This window comes from Sminthopsis crassicaudata, chromosome 1, assembly GCF_048593235.1.
Source record: "Sminthopsis crassicaudata isolate SCR6 chromosome 1, ASM4859323v1, whole genome shotgun sequence".
In the NCBI taxonomy this organism is placed as follows: domain Eukaryota; kingdom Metazoa; phylum Chordata; class Mammalia; order Dasyuromorphia; family Dasyuridae; genus Sminthopsis; species Sminthopsis crassicaudata.
This window is the reverse complement of record NC_133617.1, coordinates 337,685,236-337,705,398: the sequence shown is the minus strand read 5'-3', so window position 1 is coordinate 337,705,398 and position 20,163 is coordinate 337,685,236. Positions and strand designations below refer to the sequence as shown.

The 20,163-nt window shown below is 34.3% G+C and overlaps 2 protein-coding genes across 4 annotated transcripts in view; one reads left to right on the top strand and one right to left on the bottom strand.

Moving 5' to 3' along the window:
• Positions 1–218: 218 nt before the first annotated feature.
• Positions 219–19,961, bottom strand: FASTKD3 (FAST kinase domains 3). 2 transcript variants are annotated; one of them, XM_074279138.1, is made up of 7 exons: positions 19,465–19,961; positions 16,858–18,332; positions 13,901–13,986; positions 6,459–6,633; positions 4,847–4,916; positions 3,365–3,479; positions 219–460 (listed from the first exon to the last, which is right to left on the bottom strand). In XM_074279138.1, the coding sequence occupies exons 2-7, from the start codon at positions 18,287–18,289 to the stop codon at positions 365–367; spliced, it is 1,974 nt and encodes a 657-aa protein (XP_074135239.1). In that variant the 5' UTR covers positions 18,290–18,332; positions 19,465–19,961; the 3' UTR covers positions 219–364. The 2 variants fall into 2 exon arrangements, with proteins under 2 accessions (XP_074135239.1, XP_074135238.1); XM_074279137.1 differs by lacking the exon at positions 19,465–19,961 and adding an exon at positions 19,248–19,329.
• Positions 19,454–20,163, top strand: part of MTRR (5-methyltetrahydrofolate-homocysteine methyltransferase reductase) — a 32,462-nt gene continuing 31,752 nt past the window's right edge. For both annotated transcript variants that reach the window (XM_074279136.1, XM_074279135.1), the window contains exon 1: positions 19,454–19,595. The gene's annotated coding sequence lies outside the window, so the exon portion shown is untranslated. The remainder of the gene's footprint in view (positions 19,596–20,163) is intronic.

The following is a 20,163-nucleotide window of genomic DNA, read 5'->3' as shown; positions in this document are numbered from 1 at the left end:
GCTCCATCTAAGAGTCAGAAACTTTTAGTATTCCTACCACAAAATAAGGTCATTATTTTTGTTATACTTCTTTAGTTTATTCTAAAAAATGAAGTCAACATAATACAAAAAAATTAACATGAATGATCTCAGTGCTACATTACAAAGAATATTCTAAATTATTAAGCCACATTGCAGCAACAAAGAAATGTCCTGAATCATTAGGAACTAGAAAACTGTTAATAGATATAAACTTTAATAAATTGGCTCAGAATAATTCACAAATTGTTTGTTTTTTTTTTTTTGCTGTGTGTTCAAACTAGTCACCACCAGAATGCAAACTGTTTTTATCACCAAGGATGCAGTCAATATTCCAATCTTGTCATCAAAAAAATCTGTATCTGTGAGGGAATATTTTTTTCTTTAAATATTTCACTACTTCATATCTTGATGGGAGAATCTCAACTTCATAATATGGAATCTGTTGAAAAAATAAATATTTGGCCAAAAATTAATCCATTTAAAGGATATCAATGTGACAGGATTCAAACAGCAATACTTAATAGCCAATCAACTAATATTTACTGGTAAATGTCCCTTACTTCCCACACATAGCAAACACCTTAGTTCAGGCTCTCATTATCACTTCCCCTTGATTACAACAGCCTAACTAATCTCCCTATACACTCCCAGTATACTATATAGTAATCTATCCTATACACTGCTGCTAAAGTAATTTTACATGTGACTCCCCTACTCAATCAACTCCAGTGGTCTCCTAATATCTCTAGCCTGTTTAGCTTTCAGAGAAATATACAACCTGGTCTCCACGTATCTTTCACAGTGTCACATTTCCTCTCCTTCACTCTGTGATTCACCTAAACTGGTTTTCCCTTGGGTTTTTCATATAAAACATTCCATTTTCTGTCTCTTCATTTGCTTAAAAGGGCCTCTTTCTTCACCTTTACCATCAGATAATTTCTTGCTTTCTTTATGATGCAGATCAAAGCATCATCCAAAGGAAGCATTTCCAAATACTTTCAAATGCTAATACCTTCTTTCCTAAACTACCTAATAGTTAGCTTTTTTGGGTATATATTGTCATTTAGTCATTTTATACTTATGTTGTATATATTTATGTAGATACATGTTATTTTCTGCTCTGTTAGAATAAGTCCTCTAGGGAAAGAGTAAAGGAAAGGGAGAGACTAAAAGAAAGAACAGAAATAAAAGGAAAAAAAGAATGAGAAAGGGGGGAGGGGTTGTAAAAGACGGCAAATTGAATCTGAAAGGAGAAAAAGATCCAACCTAGGTCAAAAAAAGCTTAATGGAAATTGATCAGATATACTTGAAGAAGAAAGAAAATTTAGATATGCAGAGGAAAGGAAGGAGTAAAGTCCAGGTGGGAGGCACTGCATTTAAGAAAACAGCATGATCAAAAGGAGACTACAAGACAAATTCTGATGATAATGACAAGACTAGTAAGCCTAATTCAATAAAATATGTATTTTTAAAGCAAAAACTAAATGTCAGGTGTTGGGGGATGTAAAGAAAAATCAAAACCATATTTCCTTCAAGATATTTATATTCTATTGTAGTAGGTAAGAACATAGGGACTAAAACACAGATTGGGTCTTAGCCTGTAATTTGGTTCCATTCATATAAGAAAATGTTCTCTACCTCTGGAGGTCAGGAACTTTATCTTACTGTCTTGAAGAGTTGCCTATGCACTGAAAGGTTAAGAAGATACTTGCAGGGCTAGGTGGCACAGTGGATAGGGCACCAACCCTGAAGACAGGAGAATAGGAGTTCAAATTTGACCTCAGACACCTAACATTTCCTAGCTGTGTGACCCTGGGCAACTTACTTAACCCTACTTGCCTCAGGAAAAAGGGGAAAAAATAAAATAAAATACTTGCTTAGGGTCACGCAGCTGGGAAATGTTAAGTGTCTGAGGTTGGGTCAGTTCTTCTTGGCTCTCAGGACAGACTCACTACACAGAAGAAATTAAAAGTAATTTTGGAATGGGAAGAGCAGTGATGATGTAGGTTGAGTTATGCTTTGAAAGAAGCCAGGATTCTTTTGAGGTAGAGGTGATTAGGGAGAACTGCAGTCCCAGATGGTCTGCAGGTGTAAGGAACAGCAAAGAAGAACAGTAAATAAATGAATGTAGGATAGAAGATAAAATAGAGTAGCCATTGAGGAAAGAGCAGTAGTGCAAGATGGGACTGGAAATCCAATAGAGAATTAAGAGCACCCTGAAAGATTAAACCCAAGGAATCTATCTTTTTCCAGAGAGTTTTACAGCAGATGAATTTGATTTATTATTGTGAGTTATTTTTCTTCTTCTATAGACAATAAGTAATTGCAACATGATAAGAGTATTTTAGGAAGAAAAATCTGGAATGGAAAAGACACAGAACAGAATGGAATGGAGAGATGTACAGATATTAGTTAAAAAGCTCTATTAATAATATAGAGACCCTAAACAGCCTACTTTAGCCTATATATTTCAGTTACCAGATATTGACCCTCACCAAAGAATAGACATTATTGACTTTCAGGATATTCTAGTTTTTACAAAATATATTTTAAAAAATAAATATGGACAAACTATTAAGTAAGGGTAAGTTTTAATAGGTTTTTTTCATGAGTGTAGCGATTCTATTGTTCCAATTAATTTCAAAAAAGATTAACAAAAAAAAAAATTAGTATTTATAGAAGTTATCTACTCTCTGTAGTTGATTTTTTTTTTTTTTTTTTTTTTTTTTTTGCTAAGGCAATTGGGGTTAAATGATTTGTCCAGGGTTAAATGTCTGAGGCCAGATTTGAACTCAGGTCTTCCCGACTTCAGGGCTGGTGCTCTAACCACTGTACTACCTAGCTGCCCCTCTGTAGTTGAATTTTAAAGTGGAACAAGATGATGCTATAAAGAATACTATTATTAGCTCTACTTTTGTAAATCTCTTTTTGTGAAAATTCTAATATTTAAGAAAATGACAAATTTGGGACAATTCCTCCTATCATAAAAGGTTTATATGTAAGATTCATTACCTTGTACAACATTTAAATTCTAGGGGAAAAGATACAATATAAACAACGAACACAATGTTCTCAAGTAAAAATCATTCAGATATGGAAAGATCTCTGTGAAAATATAATACAATGAAGGGGAAAATGTAATTCAACAAAAATTCAATTTGCACATGTTTTATAACTAAAACGTCATCATTTATTTATAAGTAAAACTGATTATTTATGGTAGTTTAATAAGCCCCTATTTGAAGTGACTTTCTTGGGCTAGTAAAGAGTTCCATTTAATATTTTCAATGAGATAATTTTAAATTAAGAAAGAAGTTTTAGCAGCAAAAATATTAAGTCATACCTGTATAACTTCATAACCAAGTAATCGTAGGTGTCTTTGTTTAATAGCTTCTTTTCCTAGTAAGTTGTGGCTATTCAAACAAAATCTCTTTGGATCATCAATGCAGAGTGCTAATCTGGACATCAAATAAATATGATAGAGTTAATTTTTTAAAAACCAAATGACTATTTATAAATTATGAATTTCTAATCACATTTAAATAAGAATATCATTTTAGAACTGTTGAAATATAAGATCAAGAGCTAATGAGATCTTTTATCACTACAAGTTAAGCTAAAATAATCACATATTTGGTTTTCCCTTAAGAATAATAACAATTAGCATAGTCAGCATTTATGCAGTACTTACTAATGTGCCAAGCACTGTACTGAGCATTTTATAGATCTCATTTGATCCTTACAACCTTTTGTGATATGGGAGCCATCAGCCAGTGGTTGCAAGAGGTTTAACTCAAGACTAGTAAAATGGATTTCTTCCTGTGAGAGGAGGAGGATGATACAAGGAGACTGAGAGGCAGTTGCAATCTCTGACCTCTCTCCTTTTCCCTCTTGCCTCCAATTTATTTCATTCCCAATCCACAAGAAACATCTTCGAAGGCTGCTTTGCAACTCCTTCAAGTTTATGATTCACAGCTGTGGAGCCCCTAGGAGAATTGACCTGCCCTTCACCTAAGCAAGGTTCTTAATACAACCAAGCTGGGAGGAAGGTAGTATTATCCTCATTTTACAATTGAGGAAACAAACAGACTATATGACTTATTCAGGGGTCCACAACTAAGCAAAGTATAAGAAATCAAATTTGAATTCAATTCTTCTTGACTCCAAGACTGATGCTTTACTCACTGGATAACCTAGCTCAACTCTTTAGCAGAAAATCACCAGCATTCATTACTTAAGCATGTTAAACTGTCAATTTACATTGAAATATAGATGCAGCTATAATTGCAATATTTTGAAAATGCAGAATTATGAACTTAGCATACAAGCTTCTTGAAGACTGGGGCTATTCCACTTTTGATTTACCCCAGCCTAGTACAGTGTTTGACATATAACAAGCACTTAATGTTTAATGATTAAAAGCAACATTCTTTAATACATAATGGCTTTTACTACCTATGATGATTAAAATAGGATAGCTATTAAATAAGTATGAAGAAAAAAAAAAGAGAAGTCATGACTGTTGGCTCATAATCCCAATTTATCATTAACTGGCTGTGTGATTTGTGCAAATTAAATCAGTTTTTGTAATCTTAATTTCTCTCCCTATAAAATTGAGGGGCTAAACTAGATAAGACTTCTGAGATCCCATTTATCTCAAAGATCCCCTCTGAAATCTGATGAGAAAAAAATTATTGATATGGAGTTAATTTTTTGAAAAAAAAATTACATAAAGCATAAGACATCAATTATATTAGCATTAGAATATTTTTTAAAAAAATATGGTATGTGATAACTTCTATGTGACAACAATGCTTTTCTTTACCTTTTATACACATCTTCATCACTTGTAAATGGTAATACAAATCCTTCTTCATCTAGTTTAATCTCAATATCTGAATGAGAGAAAAAGGAAAATATCTTCACACATATATAGTATCACAAATATTCTTGTTATTTCTGCTATTTTAGTGTCCAAATTCTATTTGTTAAAGGCTTTAAAGATATAAGCAAAACAAATGAGTATTAAAGTTTTAATATAACATTAATCAAATAAGTCAATGCTACAAAAATTATATGGATCCTATTTAAAAAAAAAAACAGCTTAAGTAATTATTTAACAAAAGTGTATTAAAATTCTTGAAGCACAATGTATTCTTGTTACTAAAAGGTTCATTATTTTAATATTTTGGCCCTAACTGGCTGTCCGGAAGTCAAGAGAAAGCCTGTCATAGGGAATAGAGTATTAGACTTGGAAAACTTATATTTGAATCCCACTTCAAATATTTCTTGTCAGTTGGATCCAGAGCAAATCCTTTAAGCTCTTGCAAACAATAAAATGCTTTATATATACGTTATTTATTCTAGTTTAGGCTTAGTAACACTAAAGCAAGTAGAATGAATCTTAGGTTTTGAGGATTGTAATTAAAACCACATTACACTTTCTTCTCCCCTTTCCCATTACAAATCTTAAAGGAAACACTCAAATGAGTCCAATTAGAGAGTAAGGGACTGGTTTTACTTGTGATTTGATTGGTGCAGAGAAATCTCAGTATAGAAGCTCTCTTCATTCTACTACTTAAAATGAAACCAGTAACATTTCAGTTGTATGATTTGAACCATCTACCTGATTCGGAGGCCAGCTCTCTATCCACTATGACAAGGACCTCAAATTTTAGATGAAATTTGAAAAATAATCAAACAAAAGCACAGAAACCAAAGTAGCATTATTATATGACTGGGACTTCCCATAGTATATTTACTAGCCCTCACAATTATGCTATAGTATAATTTCGAGTGAATAGGAAATGTAGAACTCAATTACCTCCAAGATCACTTCCAGCTTTAAATCTATGATTCTATGACAAGAGATTTCAGATGTTTTCCCAATACTATCATTACTATGTTATCCCCCAAACTTTATGTAACATTGCACTAAAACTGATGGATTACCTACTGGGTAACCTAGCTGCCTGACTCTTTTTTTTTTTTTTTTTTTTTTTTTTTTATGGTTAACCACACCCTGAAGCATTCTTTTATAGCACGTGTTATAATACCATATTCTGAGGACTATACATGTAGCACTAATTCTCTTCTTGACTACAGATCCTCAGATTTCATGGCAACACAGGAGACTTGTACATTCTCTTTCCCTATGGTGTTGGTGTAATGCATATGTTATTCCATTGCCACAGTATGATGCAGACTACTTTCTGCAGATTAAGGTGTACTTCAAGGAAAGATCTCCTCATAATAGCAAACTATTTGATGTTTTTTTTTCTTAAAATCTTTCTCAATATAAATATTTAAAATGTATTTAAATTCTGATATAAGTTTCTTGAGGAAGTTTTGAATTTATTGTAGTTTTATATATGGTCTTTATTTAAAAATAGGATTATTGAAATCTCAAAAAGGTAATAAACAGATTTTTAGCTTACCTACTGTGTAACAACAGGGTGTTGAGACTCTTGAAGCAAAATATATTCTCGCTTTTAAAAGATCAATTAGTGCAACATGAACAGTTTTATAAAGAGGAAGATCCATGGGAGTCTCCAGGAGATAAGGTGGAATAAGAAATGATTTCACTTGATATCGTTGAAGCAGTTTAGGACCCTATAAATTATAAGCATACACAAAAAAAATAAAATATAACAAACCTTTTTAAATTAGGGAAGAACTTTAATAAAATAATGTTATTGGAGTGGAGTCAAGATGAAAGAGTGAAGTCAAGAAGCTGCTCCCAGTTTTCCTCAAAAAACCATATGAAGCCAAGCCTCTGATAAGAGTCTGAAAGAATGAAACAACTCTCCAGCTCAAGACAGTCTGGAGAAGCTTCAAGAAAGATCTGGAAGAGAAAATACTAAAAGAAAAGGAAAGAAAATGAGCAAGAAACAAAAAAAAAGAAAAGAATCTTGACAATAGAAAACTACTACAAAACTAAAACATCAACTCAGATGAGGACAAAATGTCCAGAAGTGATATGAATATGAAGAGTGATATGAATTATCCTCAAGTCCAAAGAGGCTCCTTGCAAGTGTTCATAAAAGACTTTAAAAGGCAAATAAGAGAGGTAGAAGAAAAAAATGAGAGGTATACAAGAGAGTCAATAGCTTGGAAAAGGAAGGCAATTCCTTAAAAAATACAATTGGCCGAAAAGAAAAAAAAAAAATCCACTAAAGAAAATAACTTCAAAAGTAGAATCAACTTAATGGAAAAAGCTACAAAAGCTAACTGAAGAAAATCACATGTTAAAAACTAGAATGGGCCAAATGGAAAAATGGAGACATCAAGAATCAAACAAACTAAAAAGAATGAAAAAATGGAAGAAAATGTAAAATACCTCATTGGAAAAACATCCAGGAGAGACAATTTAAAAATTATTGATTGGTTAGACATAACCAAAAAAGAGCTTCAAAAGATCATGAAGGAAAAATGTAGCCATATTCCAGAAACAAGGGGAGGAAATAGTCACTGAAAGAATCCATCAATCATCTTCAGAAAGAGATCCCACAAGGAAAGTCTCAAGAAACATTGTTGCAAAACTTCAGAACTACAGTATCAACCAAAAAATACTGCAAGCTGGCAGACAAAAACAATTCAGATATCAAGGAGCAACAGACAGGATTGCCCAGGATCTGGCAGCCTCTACAATAAAAGATCAGAGAGCTTGGAATACCATATTCTGGAAGGCAAAGGACTTGGGATTACAAATAATTAACCACTCAAAAGACTTAGTATCATCTTTCAGGGGAGGCAATGGATCTTCAATTTCAATCATTTCTATTGAAAAATACAGAACCAAATAGAAAATGTAATCTACAAACAGAGGATTTAAAAAAGCATAGAGTAGTAAACAGGGGAAAAGTATATATTATTTAAAGGTTAAACTGTTCACATACCTAGATGGGAAAAACTATCTGTAATTCTTGAGAGCTATATTTATTACTGGGCAGACAGTGGGGAGGGCACCAAAGGGATAGAGGGTGTGGTTGTAAACAGTCCCTGATGTGATGATATCAAAGAAAAAGACATTAAGGGGTAGAAAAAAGGCTGTACTGGGAGAAGAGGAAAGGGGAGGTATAATAGGACAAATTAGATCACATGAAGAAGTACAATAGGGGAAGTGGAAAGGGTATGAGCATTGTCTAAAGCTTGATTTCATCAGTTTTGTCTCAAAGAGAGAATTATTTAATCATTCAGTTGACTATAGAAAATTTTTCTAACGCTATAAAGAAGTAGAAAGAAAAAGAGAAAGGAAAAGGGAGGGATAGGATAGAAGGGAGGACAGAATCACTAGAAAAAAAAGGTAAAAGAAGGGGGGGAGGGTGATAGAAGATAAGGTGGAGGATGGGGTGGATTAAAAAAAAAACACTACTAAGGACAAGGTGGAAAGAGAGAACAAAAATATATACAGGGGAGAAAATAGGATGGAGAGAAATACAATGTAAAGACAAAAATCCTGGAACAGAATTTATTGTGTTTCAACTGAAGTAAAAAAAAAAAAAAAAAAAAAAGCAGGGGTAGCAATTCTCACCTCAGATAAAGCAAAAATAAAAGCAGAGCTAATTAAAAGAGATAAGGAAGGAAAGTACATCTTGATAAAGGATTCCATAAACAATGAAGTAGAGGGGACAGCTAGATGGTGCAGTGGATAGAGTACCAGAATCAGGAGGATCTGAGTTCAAATTTGGCCACAGACCAAACTAACTAAACAAACTTGATACTCCTTAGCTGTGTGACTCTGGGCAAGTCACTTAATCCGAACTGTCTTGAGGGAAAAAAATTAAAAACAATATAGAAATGATACTGAATGTATATGTACCAAGTTGTAGAGCATACAAATTCCTAGAGAAGAGATTAAGACAGTTATAGGAAGAAATAGGAAAATTATATTAGTGAAGCACCTCAATCTTCCCCCTCTCAGAATCAAAATCCCCTCTCAAAATAAACAAGAAAAAACTAAGGAGGTTAATAACATTTTAGAAAACTAACATATGTGATAGACCTCTGAAGAAACTTAATGGAGACATAAATGAATATACCTTTTTCTTGGAGTATATGGCCCCTCACAAAAACTGTACTAGGTCATGAAAACTCAAAATCAAACGCATAAAGGCAAAAATAGTAAATGCTGCTTTTTCAGATCACGATGCAATAAAAATTATATCAAAAAAGAGCCAGGGAAAGATAGATTAAAAACAGTAAGAAATTAATCTAATTCTGAAGAATGAATGGGTCAAACAACAAATCACAGAAACAATACACAATTTCATCCAAGAGAATGACAATAATGAGACAACAGACCAAAATCTATGGGACCCAACTAGAGCAATTCTTAGGGTAAATTTTATATCTCTAAATAGCTATATGAATAAAATAGTTCAATGGAAGAGTTCAATGAATTAAACAGGCAAAAAAAAAAAATCGCAAGCATCAAAAATGAAAAGGTTGAACTTACTACCAATAAAAAAAGAAATTAAAGCAATAATTAGGAGCTATTTTGTCCAACTGTAAAGCAGCAAATCTGATACTCTAATTAAAATGAATATTTACAAAAATATAAAGAGCCCAAATTAACAGAAGAGGAAACTACCTAAATAGTCTCATTTTAGAAAAAGAAATTGAACATACCATTAGTAAACTCCCTAAGAAAAAATCTCCAGGGCCAGATAGATTTACAAGTGAATTCTACCAAACATTTAAAGAACAATTAATTTCCAAACTATTTGTGAAAATAGGTAAAGAAGATGTTCCACAAATCTTTCCATGACACAAATATGGTGAGATCAAAACCAGGAAGAGCCAAAACAAAGAAAGAAAATAACAGACCAATTTCCCTAATGAATACTGATGAAAAAATTTTAAACATTAGCAAAGACATTACAGCAACTTGTCAGCAGATAATACACTATGACCCAATGGGATTTATACCAGCAGGGCTGGTTCAGTATCAGGAAAACTATTAACATAATTGATCACATCCATAACAAAACTAATAGAAATGATGTGATAATCTCAAAAGATGCAGAAAAAAGTTTTTATTAAAATATAGTACCCATTTCTATTAAAAAAACACTAGAGAGCATAGGGGTAATGGGAGCTTTTCTTGAAATAATAAACAGTATTTCTCTAAGACCAACAGCAAGCATTATTTGTAAAGGAGAGAAGCTGGATGCATTTTCAATAAGATCAGGGCTGAAACAAGGATGCCTATTATGACTACTATTATTCAGCATTACTAGAAATGTTGGCTTTAGCCATAAGAAAAAGAAATTAAAAGAATTAGAATAGGCAATGTGGAAATAAAATTTTCACTTTTTGAAGATGATATGATGATATTCTTAGAAAATCTTAGAAAATCATCAAAACCCTACTGGAAGCAATGAACAGCTTTAGCAAATTGCAGGATATAAAATAAACCCACCCAAATCATTAGCATTTCTATGTATCACTGACAAAGCCCAGCGTCAAGAGATAGGAGAAATTCCATTTAAAATAACTGTAGACAAAAAACATTTAGGTGTCTACCTGCCAAGATAAACCCAAGAACTATATGAACACAATTACAAAACAGTTCTCACACAAATAAAGTTAGATCTAAACAACTGGGAAAACATAAATTGCTCATGGGTAGGCCGAGCTAATATAATAAAAATGACAATTATGCCTCATTGGTCCACTTATTAAGTGCATATCAATCAAACTGCCAAAAAATTATTTTATAGAATTAGAAAAAATAAAAACAAAATAAATCTGGAAGAACAAAAAGTTAAATAATATTAATGAAATTAATGGGAAAAAAAAAATCCAAAGGATAGTGGCTTAGTAGTATCAGACCTAAAACTATATTATAAAGCAACAGTCATGAAAACCATTTAGTACTGGCTAAGAAATGAGTGGTGAGGGCAGCTAGGTGCAGTGGATACAGCACTAGCCCTGAAGAAAGGAGTACCGGAGTTCAAATGTGGTCTCAAGACACTTAGCACTTCCTAGCTGTGTGACCATGGACAAGTCACTTAACCCCAATTGGCTCAGCAAAAAAAAAAACCCAAAACCAAAAAAGAACATGAAATCGAATGATGGATCAGACACAAATGACACAATAATCAAGGCCTATAATAATCTTGTACTTCTGAGATAAGAACTCACTATTTGACAAAAACTGCTGGGAAAATATGTCAGAAACTTAGCTACATCTCACAATTCACATAAGGTCACAATAAGGTCAAAATGGGTATATGATTTGGGAATAAAGGAAAATACCATGAATAAATTGGAAGAACAAGGGATAATTATCCTATCAGAAATACAGAACACCATGAAAGGTAAAATGGACAACTTTAATTACATTAAATTAAAAAGTTCTTGCACAAATAAAACCACAGAAACAAGATTAAAAGGGAAGTACAAAGCTGGGGAAAAAAATTATTACAGCTAGTGTTTTTGATAAAGGTTTCATTTCTAAAATATATATAAGAACTATGTCAAATTTATAGGAACACAAGTCATTCCCCAATTGATAGTCAAAAGATATGAACAGACAATTAAATCTACCTATGATCATATGGAAAAAATGTTCTAAATCACTACTGATTAGAGAAATGCAAATTAAATAAATTCTGAGGTACTACCTCATACCTCTTAGATTGGCTAAGATGACAGGAAAAGATAATGATCAAATATCTAAATTTGAAGGGAATGTGAAAATATTGGGACACTAATGGCTTGTTGGTGGAATTGTAAAATGATCCAACCATTTTGGAAAGCAATTTGGACCTATGCAGTGTCACTACAGGGTCTATATTCCAAGAAAATATCAGAAAAAGAAAAACATACATGTGCAAAAATGTTTGTAGCAGCTCTTTTTGTGGTAGCAAAGAACTGGAAAATGACCAGATGCCCATCAATTGGGGAATAGTTGAACAAGTTGTGGATGTGAAGGTAATGGAATATTACTTTTCTATAAAAAATGATGAAAAAGCTGATTTTAGAAAGATCTGAAAAGATTTACATTAACTGATGCTGAGTGAAACAAGCAGAACCAGGAATACATCATATATAATAATAGCAAGAATGTGCTATGATTAATTATGAGAGGCTCGGTTCTTCTCAGTGGTTCAGTGATTCAAAGCAAACACAATAAACTTTGGATAAAAAATGCCATCTGTATCCAGAAAAAGAACTATGAAGCTTGAATGTAAATCAACACATGCTATGTTCACTTATTTTTTCTTTACTTTTTCTCTCCATTGGCTTCTCCCTTCTGTCCTGATTTTTCTCTCCCAACATAATTCATTAAACAAAGAGCATTAAAAATAACTAAATAAAAAAATAAAACAGTACACTTCTTTTTAAAAATAGAGTGGACCTCTTACAATAAATGCCTGATGCTCATTTGCAGATGCTTTACTAAAAAGACCACAATTATTCCTAATAAATATTAATTGAATTACAATAGCTGAGAGATACTTCAATTTTGATGCCTTTAAAAAAAAAAAAAAAAAAAAAAAAAAAGATCTACTTTAGTATCCTTCCTACCTTCTCCTACCCAGCAAACTTTCCCTTTTAATACATAATCATTCAGAGACAAGTCTAGAGAATAAGAAAATCAAATTAGCAATGTCAGTTTGGATATGTATTAACACACACACACACACACACACACACACACACACACACACAGTTTTTTCAGATTTCATACTTTCTCTTCATTCATACTAATATTGCATCCAAAAGATGCCATTAGCTATTTCTCTCAACTATTATATAAGGCATTTTACTATTCCTCTTCAACTTCACCTATCAGAATAGGCTCAGCTCAAATGGCACATCTTCTATGGAAACTTTCTCGGTTTGTTCACCCTGTCCCCGTCTCTTCTTCTCTCCTTCATTTCCCTTGTGATTACTTCTCTGTGAACAGGGAGCTTGTCCCTGAATGTAAGCTCCTTGAAAATACTTTCTCATTTCTGTCTTGGTAGTGCTAAAGCTTAATATATTAATTTAGCATGACTGCAAATTAATGATACTATCTTTTTTTTTTTTGCTTTTAAATTAAGTGTGAAAACTCTATAGTTTCTTAAATGCCAGCACTTGATATATAGAAGTATACTGAAGCCTCCCAGAATGTCAAAATGAACACTTTGCTAAGCATTTCCTTGACAGCTCTGTAAGCTGTGTTCTGCTAAGGAAATGGTTCTCCAAACATTTCTCCTTTGATTGTCTCTGGACATATATTACCTTTTACCTAAAAAGAATCCAGCTTGGAGTATGTCTATGAAAACTAACAACTATACATATTCAGAAGTATTATAGCTCAGTTTATATTGTCTACAAATTGTAACATATCAAATAAACATCTAGAGATTAAATAGTAGTCAGGACTATACATGAAGATCCATATACTACCCCCTGGATTTCTCTGTGGTTATTGAGAAATACTGAGCTAAGATATTTTTAAAGATATGGTAAAAGAAAAAGGATTATTTAGTTTAAGGATGCAAAAGGCTAAGAAAGGAAACCAGTGACCTCAAATATAAGAAAGGTTTTTTGTTTTTTTGGTTTTTTTTGAGGCAGGGGTTTTGCCCAGGGTCACACAGCTAGGAAATGTTAAGTGTCTGAGACCAAATTTGAACTCGGGTCCTCCTGAATTCAAGGCTGGTGCTCTATCCACTGAGCCACCTAGCTGACCAGAAAGGTTTTCTTGGGGAGAATATTGAACATTTTTATCTTTTAATGCATATAAAAAAATTAATCAAATAGAAATGAACCTAAGGCAAAAGAAACTTCCAAGAAATATTAGAAACTTCTTGTTTAATCACCAGGGAAACAAAATGTTAAACCAATGAAATAGGTTGCCAATGGAAAATGTGAAATTACCTACCTTATAGAAGGGACATTCCAAGACTACTGTTAAATAAAGCTGGGTCAGCTGGGCTAGACTTGATTTACTTAAACCCAATTCTTGAACTGAAATGAAAATCATCAAAAGTCAAGTTATTTTTAAAAGTTCTAATGCAGCCAAAATTAAGAAATTGGGAGTGATAAAAAGTATATTCACTCACTTATTATAAAATATGCTTAGTGAATTTTTATGAGGTTAAACAGAGAATGGCTTAAGAGCAGAATGTAGCTTGTCCTTTCAATCAAGTTACTTCTAAGCAATAAAATTCCTGGCTTTAAGTCTATTCTTAATAAAAATTATAGAATAATTAATGTCATTATACATCATTTTCATTACTTACAATATCATACTATCTAATACTATTTGGATAACCTCACACAAAACAATAGTTGATAATCATAATTCATGTATGTATAGTTCTTTGAGGTTTGCAAAGATCTTTTCTCAAATAATTCTGAGAAGTAGCTATTGCAAGTAATGCTATGCCTGTCTCACAAAAACCTCTAAGAAGTTAAATTTTACCCAACAGTTATGGAGTTACTGAACTTGAAAGCAATAGAACCCAGATTTCTGTTGATCCCAAGGTCAGTACTCTCCATTACACTCTATTGCCTCTTACTACATCATGCTATCTTGTGGTTTCCATGCACTAGCATTAGGTCTAAACACATTACTTGCTCCTTGTGCAAAAAGATTCAGTTACTCTCTACAACAAACAGGATACAGTAAAATTCATTTAGCCTGTGACTTAAGACATTCCCAACTAGCTTCATAGTCTACATTTGCAGATTAATTTCACAAAGCTCACCTTCATACAACAAATATTCGGGCCTAAATAGATTTGATAAGTATAACCTAAACTTTATATACTATCACTTACATGAGTACATTCTTTTTTTTTTTTCCCCTGAAGCTGGGGTTAAGTGACTTGCCCAGGGTCACACAGCTAGGAAGTGTTAAGTGTCTAAGACCAGATTTGAACTGGGGTCCTCCTGAATTCAGGGCTGGTGCTCTATCGACTGTGCCACCTAGCTGCCCACACGGGTACATTCTTGAAGGCCATCCTCTGCATTGAAAATCATCATCTATACCTTTCATAATCTCTTGCCTTCAAGGCTCAGCTCAGATACCACCTCCACTAACAATTTGCTGAACCTGAAGGCTAAATGTTAATCCCATCTCAAATTTACTTGGCTTTTCTTTGTACCTACTACTCCTTATTTTATGATATACTAATCCAGGTACCTGTCACATCACCTTCTTCCTCTTCCCAAATTAGAATAGAAACCCCTCAAAAACTGCATTATTTTTAAATCTTTGTATTCCTGGTGGCTGGTACAATGTCTTGTATTTAGTAAACATATAATGTTTGCTGAACTGATCTCATAAATGAATGGAAAAAGCCTATAGGAGAAAAATTTGTTTTTTCATGCAATAGTTACATGTTACTGTAGTTATTAATTTTCTGGGAATGAATATGTATATTGGGAATATGCATCCTATATACTATATGTAGAATGTAGATATATTGCATAGTTTTGACACTAGGTAAAAAATCATTATGCTGTATGTAAGACTTATTTTGAATAGATTATAACATCTTTTATTTCTTAATCACATAATTCTTCCATGCTTTAAAGCATCCTTTGGAGTATTTTAAAATCTGTCTGTAATATGAAGAAGTAAATGAAATTGATTTTATGTTAGATGTTACTTTAGAATTTTAGAGATACTATGGTACAACCCCTTCATATTCAGATAAAAAATAAAAACAAACTCTGGACTTCAAAATAGAGGATCTGGTTTCAATAATGTTTTTTAATTAAAGTTTTAGGCTTGTATCACTAATTTTTAGATAATTTGAATTAAGACATAAAATAGACATCTCAAACTCAGAATTTACTTTCCCTATAAACTTTCTCCTTTCAAACTTTCCTAGTAGTATCTTCACAGTTATAACAATCTCAAAATTTTCCTTCACTCCTTTTTCTCACCTTCACTCCTATTTTTTTTAAAACCAATTCTTATCCCTTTTCCACTCAGTCACTACCCTAGTACAAATCCCTTATCAGCTTATGACTGGACTGCTGTTCCTTTTGATTATTGTTCCCGACTCAGCTGCCAAAATTACTTTTATGAAAACATTGCTCTGGCCATGTTATCCATATTATTTAATAAAATCTAGCAGCTTCCTAACACCAAGACCAAATATTAAATCCCCAGAATAGCATTTAATATCAATCTAGCCTTTTGCTTTAACTACTCTATAATCCAGTAATACTTCTTGTTGTTCCTTGTATATGCCACTCAATTTTCAAAGTCCAAGTCATTTCATTCATTCTCCTCTTCCCTGGAGCGCTCTGCTTCCTCACCAGAGCCTCCTGGATTCCTTTAAATATTAGTTAACTCTCATTTTCTGGAGGAGTCCTTTTCCTGTCTTCCTTTTAGCCATTTTACTCTCTTCCTCCTGAGATTACCTTCCATTTGGACTGAAAAGATGTTCTATATACATTTAGTTGCATGTTGTCTCTCCTATTAAAATGTGAGCTTTTCCTTGTATCCCCACTGCCAATTATTAGCACAATGACTGGCATATGTTAAGTGCTTAATGACTGACTCATTGATTTTGCTAATTACTACTTCTGTGACTTATGGCAAATTCTTACACCTTTTTGGTCTCAATTTTCTCTTCTGTAAAATGAAAAAGTATATGGCCTTTAAGATTCTTTTCCATTTTAAATATATCACCTTAGAAAATTAGGCCCAAGTATCTCACAAATACTAAGACAACAGAAAAACGTAATATACATATGGAACCAGAGGCATATTACCCACTTATGAAAGATAATTCCTTACTCAATTTGAACAAACCTTTTTGCACTAAAAACTAACAAGACTTTTTCCATGATGGAAGAAGTTATCAGTGAGTAGCTTACCTTGTAATTTCTGAAGAAAATATGGGCTAAATAACTTTGCCACATAATTGACTGGGGGGTGATCAATGAGAGTGCAGGAATGAAGAAGATTCAACATGTCTTGAGAAGGAAAATCTTTAAATCGAGTTCTTATTGTATTTTCAAGCTTCCTAAAAAAAAGTGAGGCATTTGGGGGCAGGTAATTGAGTTTCCCAAAAGGTATGATCAAATGAGAAATCTGAAGAGGGGAAAATATTTCTGCTTGGTAAACAAAACTTTCTGACACTGCATCAAAGATGGGTTTTGAAAGAATCAATTTTTTACTGCAGTACTGCATAACTTTGCTGATAGATTCAGGATGCATAGTGAGACAACATGTGGAAACATGTTCTTCCAGGGCTTGTGTGAAAAATCTGTCAGTGTAACCAAAATGTATGAAACCCTCTAAGACTTTTCCTAGCTCTTCATTGGTAAATTGAGAGACAAATTTTATTGAATGTATACAAAGCTTTACAACCAAAGGAAAAGCTTGAGTTTGGTTGAGAGTCACCAACGCATTCAGTATTTGACTTGTGACTAGAGGACTAAATTTATGAACTAATGAAATACAGTGGTTGTTTAACTGATCCAAAAAGTCCTGATGTTGAATCACTTCTCCAAAAGCAGTTTGAAGCAATGTATATATTGCCACTATCTCCTCAGGGGTACATTCTTGCAATTTTTGACCTTGAAGTTGAAGTATAATTTCTTTGAGCACTGCACAATTTGGATTCTGGAGTTTAACCATACATTCTCCAAGAATACAAAGATTATGAATTGTCATGTGACCCTGCTGAAGCCGATTTTGGCACTCCATTATCAGATTTACTAGTAAATTACTCTGGGGATCCACATGTAATCCTGTCAAAGCTTGCAAAGCAGTCACCAGACCAGTATCTGACAGATTTGTGGACTCATATTCAAACTGAAAGCATAATGCTCTGAAGATTTCATTCTCCAAAACTGTTTTTGGCATTTTTTGGCCACTTTTCTCCTTCTCCACTTCAGAGATCCGATACAAAGCTGCCGCAGCCATAGTATCTGACAACGTTTCCAGTGTTGTTACAAATTTTAACACCTGTTCCGATGAAGTGAAACTATATAGTTCCTTATAAAACCTTTGATTATCCACATGACCATTACTTTGTTCAAATCTGTCCCAAGCTGCTGTTTGGAAAAACACAGATCCAACTGGGTTAGGTTTACTCTCTTTTTCTGAGTGATGCTTCCTACAGTTTGCATGATGAAAGTAGACTCTGAATTGCTCTTGTTGTGGGGAAAAAAACCCCTGACACATGTCTTTTCTGCTTTTGTTCTTATCAGGGCCCAAATATTTTCTCAAGCAAGTCAAAATTCTGCAAGTTTGAAGACCGGATGAATAAAAATGGGGCCTGGGTAAAGTGATCAAGGCCATGGGGAATGATGGAATGGGATCAGTTGCCCATCTTGAACACAGTCTAAAATAAAAACAAAATAAAGCCATAGGGTAAAATTTTTCCCAGAAACTTCCCCATAACCACAAAATATATCATTCAATATTTATGTTACTGAGCATTCTGCAAGAGGGGAAATGTGAAAATAAAACTGGTCTAAATGAAATACTTTTAGAACTTAAAAGAACCTTGCATGTGTTACTTCATATCACCCTCCTGACAATTCTGTGTAGCACGTAACAAAAATGAGGATAAAATGCTAAGCCTTGAGTGGAGCTAAGTAGGTACTACCGTATTCTTTGTATCCCGGCACTTAGCCCTTAATATCTGCCCGGTAGGTTTTTTGATCAAAATGGCAGAATTTGCTCTTGGATCTCTCCGATTCCAGACCCATCTCTTAATTCCTTACACCACAAGGGTCTTTAAAAAGTCAATGAATTCATGAATAAATACATCCCAGATTCTGGTAAGTTTCAAAGTGACCCAATTTAGCATAAATCAATGCAAAACATAAAATGTGAAGAATGTATCGGCAAATCTTCAACTGTTCTTCTATTGGGAGCACGGGAGGACTGATTAGGATTCTAGAGCAAAGTTCCTTAAACTGTGGATCGCGGCGACCTGTAACTGAATGTGGGGGGAGGGGTCGCGAAATTCTGGTTTATTATCGGTAAATATTTGATTTTTATATATTTTTTTTATATACAGGGGTAAAAATGTCTCAGGCTAAAAGCGGTCGCCAGTGGAATGTTTGCAAAGCCTTGGTCTAGAGGAAAGCAGAGGGAGGAGAAAAAGGCGGATTTAAAGCAAGGGGGAGTAAAGGAAAAGGTACAGTCGGTAACTAACATCCCACCACCACAATGATTTCATTCTGTGCCTCAGGTTTTAAGGTTTGAAAAGTCAGAAAACCCCAAACCTTGATAGCCGCTCCATACTTACTCAGAAGTAGCTATCCGGACGCACCTACGCCTGCGCACAGCGGCACTGACGCACGTGCAAGGTCCCGGTGAGTCCTTTTCCACCAGGCTCCTCCCTTAAGTCCCGACTAGCCTTGTTTTACAAACACTGAGTCAGAGTGGAATGGGACGCACGGAAAAACTACATTTCCCGCAAGGCAATGAAATTGTCTACAATTCCCAGAATGCCTATATCTTACCTTATGCTTAACTGAGGCTTGTTTCTTCAGTAGTTAAAGCCCAGAGGCGTGCGTACGTGTTTGGTAGCTCCTTCAAGTTGGCGGCCCTTTACAATCCCAGTGACAGAAATGCTTCTTGAAGCCGGGGCGAGGTGAGTTCTATGACCCGGGATGGGTTCCGGGTGAGATAGGGCTCGAATGAGGGGAAGGTCAAAGCGGCGGCTGGAGGGCTCAAGAGCGAGTTTACCCGGTTACATAAAGCGGTGACCACCGTAGTTCACGTGCTGTGCTCCGATTGCTGGCCGGGTGCTCAGATAGATCTGGTTAGGCCCTGAGGAAGGAGCTTTGGCTTCCGCGGACGCGAAGGGCTTGGATGTGACCGAGTGGGTCAGGAGGCTGGGCCAGCGAGCTCCGGAGCCTCAGGAGGTACTCTAGTAGCCCGGACTCAATGTCCAGAGAGGTAGGTGAGCATTGCTGCCGCGGGGAGCCCTTTTCCAAGGAGGCAACCCAGAGGCATTGTGGGACTTGTGGCATTCTCACGGCCTTGTGGGAAACGTGGTCCAGCCTAGGAAGCCCAGAGAGGAAATGACAACTCCTAATATTTAAAGCTGGAAGGAACCTTTTTGTGGATGGGGAATTGTTGTCAACTGAGGCCCAAACTTTCACCAAGGTCGCAGCCGATAGATCGATGGATAGAAAGAAAAAAAAAAAAAAAACAAT

What these genes read in the sequence shown, in the direction of transcription:
- FASTKD3 (XM_074279138.1), bottom strand. Translation starts at nt 18,289, where the DNA reads ATGGCCTTGATCACTTTACCCAGGCCCCATTTTTATTCATCCGGTCTT. An exon ending in ACCCTGTTGTTACACAGTAG is followed by an intron (nt 4,917 to 6,458) that starts GTAAGCTAAAAA and finishes TCTCTCATTCAG; the next exon opens with ATATTGAGATTAAACTAGAT. An exon ending in TTGGTTATGAAGTTATACAG is followed by an intron (nt 461 to 3,364) that starts GTATGACTTAAT and finishes TTTTTTCAACAG; the next exon opens with ATTCCATATTATGAAGTTGA.